The sequence below is a fragment of the Caretta caretta genome, chromosome 21, assembly GCF_965140235.1.
Source record: "Caretta caretta isolate rCarCar2 chromosome 21, rCarCar1.hap1, whole genome shotgun sequence".
Lineage (NCBI taxonomy): Eukaryota > Metazoa > Chordata > Testudines > Cheloniidae > Caretta > Caretta caretta.
Genome location: NC_134226.1, coordinates 11,908,200 through 11,921,166, shown reverse-complemented (window position 1 = coordinate 11,921,166; position 12,967 = coordinate 11,908,200). Strand labels below are relative to the sequence as shown.

Here is a 12,967-nt window from a genome sequence, read left to right as displayed (position 1 = left end):
GGAGTTACGCTTAGACAAATGAAATTCTACCTTCTGTTTGCTATGTGGCAGGTTGAGAACAAAAAGGAATTGTTTTGGAGTACATGGTTTTTAATTATTATTATTATTATTTTAAATTAAGGACCACCATTTACTAACGGCCTCTATTTACTAAGATTGCATTCCCCTTTATGGCCCTTAAGCTTACAGAATGGAAACTTTTGCTCCTGTAATGGCTTACAGCTTCAAAATCCTTCTGTAGAAAGTGGACAGGAGAACATGGAACAGACTCCTGGACTGTGAAGTTTATGTAACTCTCTCTATAGAATTTGGGGTATTAAGCCAGAAGAACAGCTTAGTGCAATAGTCCTTCCCTCCTAGAACTCTGTTGTAGGGCCTTTCATGCAAGCTTGTGGGAAACTCGTGTGGAGCTGCCCTCCACTCCCAGGGGGCGTCAACACACCCTTTGTAGCCACTCTGGCCATATCCCCTCCACAGCCCCACTCTAGCACCTAAATAACACAGAGTGTTATGCAGGCTCTCCGTGTTGGGGTGATGTTCTCCACTAATGTGGAGGGGGCTGCAACAAGTTTCCATGACCGACTTTTCTGACGTACGCTTCAGTGTGTCCCTAGATTATGATGACCGCTGGATCTGATGGATTCCTTGTAGTAGTTGAGTTGTGTAGCTGTTGTGACTCTTATTGTATTGGTTTCATGACCACAAGTAAAGACCGTAAATGCACAGATATAGCAGAGCGTTTGAAAAAAGAAAACGGACTGTGTCTAGAACTTGTTTTTGGCAATTTCATGTTATAAATCATTCCCCCGTATTGAATCATGTCCTTCTCTTAGGCCAGGTAATCAAGGCATGGGACATTGGGGTTGCCACCATGAAGAAAGGGGAGATCTGCCACTTGCTGTGTAAACCAGAATATGCGTATGGCTCGGCTGGCAGCGTCCCGAAAATCCCTTCCAATGCAACCCTCTTTTTCGAGGCAAGTATGTGTAAGAGTGTTGGTATGGAAACTCCCTCCCTTGGGACATGCTGTTATAAACCAATTCAACACAGCAGTTGGCTTCTTGAATTGTTTTCCCCCCACCTTCAGCAACTCATGCGCATGCTTTCTCAGAAATATACGTCTAAACTAGAGAAGCAGAGCCCAAACAGGATCTGAAGCTACGAAGCCCAGAAAAGAAGCCTTAACTTGGAAGCATATGGAAAACACCTACACAAATAGGACCCAGACTCTGTTAATTTTCTGGGGGGGGGGGTGTTTGTACATCTATAAAATAGGGGGAGGGCAGCTCAAAAATGTTTTCACATCATAAAAATCCATTAATACCAGTGAGCTAAATCAAAATAAGAGTTGGCATGGAGCAGCTGTTGGTCAGCCAAACTGAGCACATTTTGTACGTGTTCACTTGGCAAAACCTCTCAAATAAAAGTGTGCAAAACCCAACAGAAGTAAAGCATCTTTAGTTAATTAAGGCTCAGATTGTCCCAGCTCTGGCTGCAATTAATTGCCTTGGAGAGCCACTGGCCTCAGTGTGCCTGTTTTCATTGTCAGCAGGCTTAATGGCCTCTTTCTTAGTGGTGCTATGTCTGGCCAGCAGAGACCGAGAAGGGCAACAGAAATGATTAGGGGTATGGAACAGCTTCCATGACTGGAACTGTTTTGCTTAGAAAAGGGATGACTAAGAGGGGGAGATGTGATAGAGGCCCATAAAATCATGAATGGTGTCAAGAAAGTGAATAGGGAAGTGTTGTTTACCCCTTTACAGCATGCAAGAGCCAGTGGTTACCCAATTAAATTAATAGGCAGCAGGTTTAAAACAAACATCAGGAAGTATTTCTTCACACAACGCATAGTTAGCCTGTGGAACTCTTTGCCAGGGGATGTTGTGAAGGCCAGTAATATAACTGGATTCAAAAAAATAATTAGATAAGTCATGGAGAATAGGTCCATCAATGACTATTAGCCAAGATGCTCAGGGATGCAATCCCATGCTCTGGGTGTCCCTAAACCTCTAACTGCCAGCAGCTGGGAGTGGATGGCGGGATGGATAACTCAATAATTGCCATGTTCTGTTCATTCCCTCGAATGAACATCTGGAATCGGCCACTGTCAGAAGACAGAATATTGGGATAGATGGACCATTGGTCTGACCCAATGTGGCCATTCTTATGGTCTGTTACCTAGGGCAGTTTTCACAGAATCGCACATCACTGTTTGAATTACATCCTTACAGGATTAGTATGCTCTAGTTTTATTCTTTCTCTGTGCTACTTTTCAGATATTATGCACATTCCAGTTTTTAATAAATCGGACCTGTTCCCTACCTTAGAGCTGGCTTTTATGGGCTTCTTCCAGTTGTCAGCTGAATTGGTTTTCCACATCTACGATCAACTGTTATCTTTTATTTATTTATTTAGATCGAACTTCTTAATTTCAAAGGGGAGGATTTATTTGAGGATGGAGGAATCATCCGGAGAATCAAACGGAAAGGGGAAGGATACTCCAACCCAAATGAAGGAGCTACCGTAGAAAGTGAGTACCGGCTTGGCTTCCCGAGTAACTAAACTCACCTTAACAGCCAAGTGCAAATGAAGCCTGTGTAATAGCATTTCAGGGGATTTGCAGCACTGTAGCCATCTCTGACGATGAAGCAGGTTGACAGGGTTGTTTCTGAGGAGTGCTGGGAGAGTCATCCATCATCTGTTTGCCAGTCTATATTTTGTACCGTCTCTGTGTGACCAGATCAGACCCTGCAGCTGTGCCAGAAGGGGGTTCCTAAAGCGAGTGTTCTAGCTCAAAGACTGGAGTGTGCCATTTGTCCAATAGCACACAAGATGTCTATGTAGAGGACACTGGCCATGGTTTGTGTGGTTTTGTGTGAAGACAGGGTGACATGGGAGGGGGGGAGGAGGAAGTCGAAGAGAGAGGCAGTTAACTCTCAGCCTGAGAGTGTCAGCATTTAATATGTTAACACAATTCTTCCTTCCTTAGCCAATCCAGAGCCACTGACTCATAAGGGTTTAATGGAAAGCAGCTAGGTGCTGATGAAATGACCACTGAGGTATAACTCAGGCTTTTTTCTCTCTGAGTCACCCTGGTCCTCATTTTGTCGACGGCCCCCTCTGGCTTTGATAAACAAACCAACACTAAATTGTGCAACCAGTTCTCCTTAGTTTGATGTGGAAACTTTGAAGAAAATTCGGCATGTACGGTATGAGTTCTGTCTCCTTGGTTGTCTTCCTTTATTCATTAATTTTTTTTTTTTGAAGATTTTCCATTCTCGTGTTGCGGTCTGAAAGCCGCTGTAATGCAGTAGGGGACCATGTGTGGGCTGCTTTGTATATCCAAACTCTGGATTTTCTTGTGTATATGTGATTAAAATCACCGCCTCTATTTAGCTACTACTGTAGCTTTTACTTGAGTCCAATATTTATTAAATGTTACAGGCATGCATGTCTTGGCCTAAACTAGGTAGCTTCCTATTTTCATAGTCCTTTACAATGTTTGGGTTGCATCTATAATACAATTAAGGCTTTTCTTTCCCTCTCCCTGTGGCCAGAATACTACTGCTACCTTTGGATGGCTACTACCGAGTAGGCATAGATTAATGAGAAGGGCCTACTGAAGTCAGTACTGTTCTATGGGTTTAATTGAAGTCCTAATCTGGCCCAGAAGCAGTGATCTGAAATCCCATTCAGATTTCTTATAGCACTCTTTCCATCAATATGATGGAGTAATTATAGCTTCTCTTCTAAAGCAGCTATTTGATGTGGAGTGGAAGGATGAAGGAAGCCAAGTTTAAAGAGAACAATTGAACCATAGAATTAGAGAGAAATGGAAGCCTTGGCCATTTTGAATGGCTAAATTGTACATTTAGGATTAGCTGGTCCCCCTTCTCCCTATGTCAGAGCTTCTGTACGGTATGAGTTTATGAATCTTTTTGGGAGGGGAGAAATTGATCTGAATTGTCACATTCAACTTGTTAAGCCTATTAATTTAAATGTCTAGTCCTTTAGCGGGACTGATTTTAGAGAGAACTCCTTTGGACTCTAATTTCACTCTGCCTATGGAATGTTTTGGGTCATGGTTATGTGTACTGAGAGAAGTTTTGTGTAAAGTTTCAAGCTTGCTTTATTGTACCTAGAGGCCAAGTTAAAAAAAATAAATCAAAGTAGATACCAGTTTAATAGTCCTGACTGCTGCATTCCTTTTTATTGCTTATGTTTTGGTTTCATTTAAACATCAAAACCCATTATGCTTTTGTGTGCTCAGGAAGTTTGTAACGAGACACACAATTATGTTTATTACGCCACAAAGTAACAAATAGAACAAAGCACTGTTCTTATTTAGAGCACAAATAATTTGTTTTTAATCGCTAGGAAGTGGTTTGATTTGTCAGAAAGAGGAAAACATATCAATTTAATCAGCAATTTGGCTCTTCCTTAAGCATAGATTCTAGGGCCAGAAGGGACCATAGTGATGATCTAGTCTGACGTCCTGCATAACACAGACCATAGAACGTCCCAAAATAATCGCTAGAGCAGATCCTTTAGAAAAATATACAATCTTGATTTAAAACATCCTGATATAGCAGTTCTTTAAAGACTCCCTCAGAGTGGTGGTTAGTAGTGGGCCCTTCTCATGGCACATGATTATAAATCCTCCTTTAATTTTTTTTTAACTATTTAAAAAGTACACTTTCTTCTTAGCTTATTGCATTAATTTGGACACAGGCATAGTCAGGATAGTGGAGATTAATGCCCTCTGAGGCAGTTTTGCATAACACATGCAGCCTGTGCAAGGCAGAGGTCAAGAACTGTTTACTAATCCTATTCCCAAAAGTTGCGCTGTGCTAGCAGTTTGGTTCGGAGCAAGTTACCAATGTGGCCTTCAGTTTCATTCTGATCTAACGAGCTGCCCAGGGCCTGGGTTTCCTTAAATGTGCTTTAAGGACGGGGCACATTTCAGACCTGGCAGCCTCTTAACAGTATTTTGGTTGCTACCATGCTGTCTGTCTGTCTCTCCCTCTCCCTCTCTCTCTCTTTCTCTGAGTGTCCCATTCTAGACTCCATATCTGGCACAAGGTGGTAGGATCAGACACAGGTAGTGGGATTAGGATGGCACAAAACCAGAGGAATAGCAATGATCTGTCATAATAATCTATTTTCAACCAGACAGCAGCCACATTTTCACTCTTAAAATATTTCCATTGTGTTCTAGTAAAAACCCAGTGTTAACTCAGAAACTAGTACAAAGGTACCTGCCATCACTGCTATAATTAGACTGGAGGAAAACGTGCTTTTACCAGAACTGACATCTCTGGGTTGGATTTTCAAAGGCAATGTAATTAGCTTGAGTTATAGGGCATAATTCAGAGTCCCACTTCCTAAGACACAGCCTAGAGTAGAATTTTTGCATTCTAGCTTTTGTTACAGCCTTTTTTCTGTTTTAATAGGAGTACAAATTGCAGTCAGCACATTGGGTTCATGTGCCAGCCACATTCAGAACACAGCGTTCTGTGCTCTTCAAAACAAAATCGCTCTAGGCACTGAGAGAACAATAAGTCAGCGCTGCAGCTGAAGTGATGTTCTGCAGCCGGGCTGGGGTTTCTTGCTGTGTACTCCAAGTGTAACTGTATCCAAACGAGCTGCTTTAGATACCTCTTAAATGCACTTGGAAAAACAGAACAGGAGACTTTCCTGTTGCCGTTATATTTCCATATAATTAAAACAGAATAAAATTACTGTGCTTGAATTCGTAGCAAGTCTGTGAAAGGCCAGCTGGAAGCTTCATGCCATCCTGTATGTTCTATTCTTAAAGCTTGCACCTTAGATCACTGTCTTCGCATGCTGGCAGAGGCTGGCAACAGATTAACTGTGAATGCCATACTGCTAGAACCAGGACTCTTACATCAAACTCACAGAATTATTCTGGTGAAGGCAAGGATTTGGGAAACTGGGAGCGCTTGTTTCAATGAGCCTTCTTTTCCCCCTTAAGGCAGCATGGAATTGGAGTAGCAAGGAGCTCCCTCTCCAGCTCAGTCTCTTGGCTTATTCCCGACAGTGATTCCTGCTGGTTTCAATGATTATAATAACCTGGATAGCCCCATTATTGTGCTTGGTGTTTACAGGCAATAGCAGGCCAGATATCTGCGCCAAAGCAAAGGAGGAGGGAGGCTTTACGTGGTACTGTAAGGTTATCAGCTTACTTGTTTTCAAAATGTACGCTGAGAATTGCTGTGGGAGTGTGTGAGGTGCACTGTTCTTTGTTAAAGCAGAAAACCAAGGTGACTTGGCGGTAATGGAAGAGTGTAGGTCAGGAGTCACCGAGCTTTCGGCAAGGGCTGGCTGGGATAACAAGGATTCCTTTTCACGAAAAATGGAGGTTTCTAAATCTGTTTATGTTCCCCCACAGACCTTTCGAACCCTTTTGCAAAAAAAAGGCGTGGGGGGAGGGAGCAGATTTGGAGCTAGGGCTTGAACCTGGGTTTCCCACATACAAGGAGAGTGCTCTAACCACTGGGCAGTTGGCTATTCTGAGGGGCGGTGTTCCCATCTGTCTCTTGCGCTCTCGTTTTTGGACCCGAGAAACCTTCCTAACTAAAGTTTTGTTAGAATTGATACGTTTGCGCAAAGAGTTTCAGTTTCAAGGAATTGGTATTTTCCCACAGAAACATTTCATCAAAAACGTCCTGACCAGCTCTCCTCTCTCCAATGGGTGCCCTTTCATATCATTCATATAGGGGCCCTCGTTCAGCAGTGGGATAAGCCAAAAATCTGTGATTTCCTGTAGCTCTGTCTTGTGGTGTAGGGAACTGTGATGTTTAGTGGATTGCTCCGACCAACGAGGAGTTCTGTCACTGCCTGTCTGGTAACTTTGGGTGCCTTTATGCTGTGCAGCGTTGGTTCAAGGCCCTCACATTGGTAGCCTTCCCACAAGCAAAAGGTCTCACCCTAGCTTCTACCAGCCTAGTTACTCTTTGCAGGGTGATACCTGCAGCCCATCCAGTCCCGAGTCCCCCCAAATCTGTCCTTCCAGGGTTCTTAAGTACGAGACACTTGGACTTTTTCTCTCTGCTTTGTCACCCCCCCGTCCCCTGCCCCCAGGCATGAAACCAGCCACCCTGACACCAGCTTCTTTTAGGATGTGTGCTCCACACAGTTTGCACACCAGAGACCTGATTGGGTAAAAATAAACAAAAAGTTTAGTTAATAAAAAAACCCCAGATTGAAAAATGAAATTGTCAGGGAAGAAAATAAACTGAAAGACACAACCTTAGGCTTTACACTTCCATATTAAATAAAATCCCTTTTCAAATGCAAGTTTCCTGTTGCTTGGGAGCTGTTTCCCAGCGTACCCCTTGACCTGAATGACAAACCTCAGACACAAGCCTGCTTTTTAAAAGGCTTTTTTTCTCTCTGTCCATGGTGTTTTCATGTTTATTCAGAGCAGAGGAAATTCCCTCTTGACTTGATAGCTGAGGATGTCTCAGTGTCTTCCGGTTAACTCCTAATGGTCCACCATTGTCCTTTCCTAGGCTGCACAATCAGCCATTTCTTGGAACTGGGTAGTGTAAACGCCTGGTTTGGGAGGTGCCCCTCCCCGCTTAACTGCTCCCAGCCCTGCTGCGAGGGGTAACGAAATGTTGCAACACAGAGTATGTGCAGGATTTTGTATACACACAAATACCTACGTTCATAACCACAGTCTGTATACGTATCTCATAGTGACCCCCCAGTTCAGAACACGGCAAGTGTTCATAAAATACAGCTTGCAGTCAGTTGGTTCAGCTGTTGGTTTTGGGGAAGGTTCAACCTTACGTTCTCCCCTTGGAGTCTCTTGACCCTGATCGTCATAGGACCTCTGTTACCAATTGCACGAAACTTGTCACGCTGTGCTTTCTAGTTCAGTGACTGGCCAGCCACGCACTGGCCTGCTCTTCTAGTTCTTAGCTATAGATGACCGATGCAAGACATGTCCCGAGGCTGTTAGGCAACTCCAGAGCGTCATCACAATCCCTGTCCTTCTCTGCAGTATTCCAGGTGCAGCATCAGTGCTAAGATGTGGCTTTGTTAACCTGATAAAGATGCATATATCTCTCTCTAGTGATCGCATTTTGTAAAAGTTCCAAACGCCTCTAACTGTGATTAAATGGAAACTGGATTAGTCATCCATGTTGTGGGCTGGAATTTCCCAAAACCACACAACCGTGCAGATGCAGCGATAGCACCAAGAAGAATGGCAGGTTCACCCAGTGCTCAAAGACGGATCTGTCTCATCAGAAGGCTGTTTAACTGCTGTGTGCTGAACTGGGGTGGTTCCTGCCAGGCAGAGGGCACAAAGCAAGATAACCTCTGCATGACAGAGGTTTGCCAGCTCTCTACAAGAGAGCTCAGTAGTTCTTCCTGTGTGTCATTATGTTACTCCTATTTGTCTATTTTATCAACCTCTGACACTGAAATGGATTCTCCTTCAGGTTGTCCTGGAGAGCATTTTAGTTTGATATTTTCTCTCTATTCATTACCACTTGTAGTAACTTTCCTCGTGGATTGTATTTTCTAAATGGACAACCTACCCTAAATTCTCAATTACTGAGGGACCATCTTCACTCATTGCTGTATTTGCATTCCACAACCAACTCTCTGTATAACATTTCCTGAGGGATGTACCTGAATACTTGGATGCTAATATCTAAACTGTATTCTTAAATTTATTCACCTAAATTTGGGTCATTTCTGATTATGCACTATATGTATCTTATGACTTTAAAAACAAACTTTGTATTTGTGACAGGTTTCAGAGGAACAGCCGTGTTAGTCTGTATTCGCAAAAAGAAAAGGAGTACTTGTGGCACCTTAGAGACTAACCAATTTACGAAAGCTCATGCTCAAATAAATTGGTTAGTCTCTAAGGTGCCACAAGTCCTCCTTTTCTTTTTGTATTTGTGGATAATCTAAGCACTATACTCAGATCTACGGACACTCTTTTCTTAACCTGTGTACTATATAATTTTTTAACATTAGCTTTAATAAAATGTATAAATCTGTTAGCCCTTATGGGAAACATCTGGGCTGGTGCAGCAGCACCTGTGGAAAATGCCTGCAGAGTGTGGTGCTGATTTAGGATCACGAGAAATATGTGAATAGAACCAGAGAGTTTTAAAGATTGGGTAGGCCCATGGAATAGACACGGTTGGTCAGATGTTGGGTAAAGAAACTTTTCTAACCTGTTTAAAGATCAAAACTAACTTTAATTGGCTCACTCTCCCATGGTACCAGTATATTCCAGTTAGGCATTATGTTTCTCAGTTTTCTATATAAAACAACGTTCCTAGAAAGTTAACTTTTAATAGACGTGATGGTGACTGGTCAATTAAACAAAAATAACTAATTATATCCATCTTTGCAGACAGCTTATCCTAAGTGCAAAAAAAAAAAAAAGGCCACGCTGGGAAAAGCATCTGGATAGATAAATTATCCCAGAGGAATGGGATTTGATCTCAGAAAGGGGACAATCAACCTCAGTCTGTAGCATGATAAAATAACATTTTTTTCAGCTTCTGTTTCAGTGGCCTCTCACACCACTCAGCTTAAAAATATGTGTGACTGAATGGGGATAAGCGTGGAGGGAAATTGTGGTGAAAGAAGAGATTCTATGACTATATGGCAGCCGGGTCTAGTCATTAGAGCATTGGGATGGTTTGTAATTTGGTTATTTATTACCAAACCTCCCAGGGCTTCCTAGCCAAAAATGGTCCCACGAAAGGAAATGAAGAATTACTCTTTCATCTGCTGGGAGCTGCTAGGCTACTGATAGCCTCTCACTGGAAAAAGGAAATTAGTCTAGCTGTAAAGGAAAGGCTAAAAAAATGGTGGGTGATTATGGAAAAATTAATGCACACATTACATATCCCTACCCCCCCTACCCCAAATAGCGGTACACCTGTCCAACTTCTTTGAACTTGAACATTTGTTAGACACGCCTGATTTGTTAAATGTGTGTGATCAGAGATTTCAGTGGACTTAATAAAATGATTAGAAACCACATGTAGTGGGTCATGTGAAGATGCTTACACCCTATGTACCATATGGGACACCCTACGCCTATTGGATAGAGAGACCTGATCGTTACATTCATGTATGTTTCTCCACACAGAAGCTCAGAGTTGTAATGATGATTGTTTTGTCTGATGTTTACCGGTCAAGGCTTTATAAACCTGTTAAAACTGCCTAAATCAATAATTTTTCAAAAGTGAATAGCTGAGCACCAGTTAGCACTGAACAGGAATTATACCTGGGTCTACAGGCTGTAAGTCAGTTTCCTTACTCAGACCAGGGTCCTGTTGACTTCAGTAGAACTCGTATCTGACTAAGGATGGTGGGATCAGACCATGAGCAGGCTGCCTATTGAAATTCTCTAGAGGAGAGGTATTAAAGGAAAACACACCTTCAGTTACTTTCCCATTGCCTTGCTTTGCAGTTCTTCTGGGCAGGGGAGAGGGGAATGTTGAACCTCCTCACCACCAGAAATGTGGGCCACATGGTCAGTAGCTGGCTAGATTTTACATAAGCAGGGAGGAGCTGAACTTTCCAAAACCCAAGGAAAGCGAACGGCCATGTTGCATATCTCAGTGCAGGGTGTGTACTACATGAAGACTAGGAATAGGAATATATCCCTGAACAGTTCTAAAGCACCCCTCGCTGTAGTGACTAGGCACAATAGTATGAATACACTTCTCGTTGTTGAGAATCTGCAAGTTGAAACCCAGTCTAAACTAATGACAAGTTTCAGAGTAGCAGCTGTGTTAGTCTATATCCCCAAAAAGAAAAGGAGGACTTGTGGCACCTTAGAGACTAACCAATTTATTTGAGCATAAGCTTTCGTGAGCTACAGCTCACGAAAGCTTATGCTCAAATAAATTGGTTAGTCTCTAAGGTGCCACAAGTCCTCCTTTTCTTTTAGTCTAAACCAATGTGGTTCTTGAGTCTCCAGGCTTTACAATTCTTAGTAACTTTTATTTGAACTTACAGGAGATGTTGTGGGTGTTGGTACCACTTTGAGAGCACAGAGCACGTGAATCTTAAACAAGCAGGGAGTTCATGCTTTTTCCATAGTCTGCAGATTCAGCCTGTCACATTTTGTTCAGCTATGGGTTAGGGACAGCTTCCCCCCCAAAATGTTAAAGATATTTTCACAAGAAATGATTTTCAACTTTATATTGCAAAAAAACGAAAACACTTCTTTCCCCAGATTGTAGTGAAATTTACACAAAATCACTGACCACTAATAGGTACTCCCTTGTCTTAAGTGGCCACTTTAAGTAATCACCAAGATTTTTAGCAGCATTGTGGTAACTGTTTGAGACACTACCTGGGGAGTAGGCAGCAAACTTTTTAAAGACAATTTGGTGGTTGCTTACAAGAGGTTTCACTTTATGTATAAACAAACATGGATGCTATAGACAGGATTCTTCTTACCTGTAGCCAGAAGCTGCATACTGTTGTCACCTGAGACTGTATTTGTCTCTGTCTCAAAATAGAGCTGGGTTATTCCCTGAAGATTAAAAAATGTTAATCTTGTACTTTAAGCCCTTAAGGGCAGGGGACAGTGATAGAAAAATAAAGTCTTTAATTGTGCAACTCTGTCGGCCCAGTGAAACTTTTCTGGCAATTTTGTGTGCCTTCCTTGCATCTCTTACTCTGTTTTGTTTCCCTGCAGTCCACCTGGAAGGATTTTGTAGTGGCAGAATATTTGACTGCAGAGATGTGACGTTCGTTGTTGGAGAAGGGGAAGACCATGACATTCCAATTGGAATTGACAAAGCTCTAGAGAAAATGCAGAGAGAAGAATACTGTATCTTGTACCTTGGACCACGGTAAGAAACTCTTTTTGGTCTGGGTGAGCAGTATCTGTCTCAGCATCTTGCAGACAATCTCAGTAGCAGACTGTTACTGAAAAGGATATGTTTCTTTCATAGGATCTTCTTTACAAATGCCCACCCCTACGATCTCCTAGGAGCCACCAAACCTGTAAACTGATAATTTCAGTTTCTGGAAAGTTTGACAAGAGCATTGTTGTACCTGTGTGAAACTGTCTGTTGAATAGATAATCATATCTAATTTGGCTTTGTTCATAGTATTCATACAAGCTGTCACAAACGTAGGATTAAGGAGAGTTGAGTTGTGAGTGAGTGCTCTTGTTCAGATATTTGTATCTGAACTATTAAAGGAAATGCACCCATCACCATTAGTGCAATCCACAGCTTGTTTTTGTGCAGCCTTATAGCTTCCGCATATTACATAGACCAAAATCACATGCCTTGTGGTTGACGATAGGAATATCCACATGCACCCAAAGCATCCTATGATCTAGCATACCTTCATTTTGCTCTTATGGAATAAAATCATCCTATCCTGACATGTTTAAACGCTGGGAGAGGGTTGGAATGGCATCCAGTTACTGACATAAATTTAGGCCAAAATGACAATCTCTGGTTTGCAGGGTCAGGTGCCTACATATGGATTTAGGTGTTTAACTTTAAGTAGCCTGCCTTTCAGAGGCACAGGAAAAAGAGCACCGCCCTTGAAGGGTGATACTAAAAGAAAATGGAAATATACAATTAATTCAAGAAACAGCAGAGCTGAGTAGAGTAGAATCCTAGAATATCAGGGTTGGAAGGGGACCTCAGGAGGTCATCTAGTCCAACCTGCTGCTCAAAGCAGGACCAATCCCCAATTTTTGCCCCAGATCCCTAAATGGCTCCCTCAGGGATTGAACTCACAACCCTGGGTTTAGCAGGCCAATCCTCAAACCACTGAGCTATCCCTCCCCCCCAGTATGGGTGATGCATCCCATCTGAATGCCAGGGGAATAGTATTGAATGCAGTCCTGTTTCTAAAAACAACATTGCCACTGACAAGAAACTTGGCACAGTTTCCTATTCAATGTCTGGCTTGTCTCTAGGGTTTG

At 42.4% G+C, this 12,967-nt stretch overlaps 1 protein-coding gene across 13 annotated transcripts in view; it reads left to right on the top strand.

Annotated features, from left to right (window-relative positions):
* FKBP5 (FKBP prolyl isomerase 5) overlaps positions 1-12,967 on the top strand; it is a 50,843-nt gene that overhangs the window by 27,847 nt on the left and 10,029 nt on the right. For all 13 annotated transcript variants that reach the window (XM_075121969.1, XM_048827094.2, XM_048827096.2 and 10 more), the window contains 3 exons: positions 834-976; positions 2,416-2,530; positions 11,717-11,873. In XM_075121969.1, the coding sequence (XP_074978070.1) occupies positions 834-976; positions 2,416-2,530; positions 11,717-11,873 (415 nt within the window). The remainder of the gene's footprint in view (positions 1-833; positions 977-2,415; positions 2,531-11,716; positions 11,874-12,967) is intronic.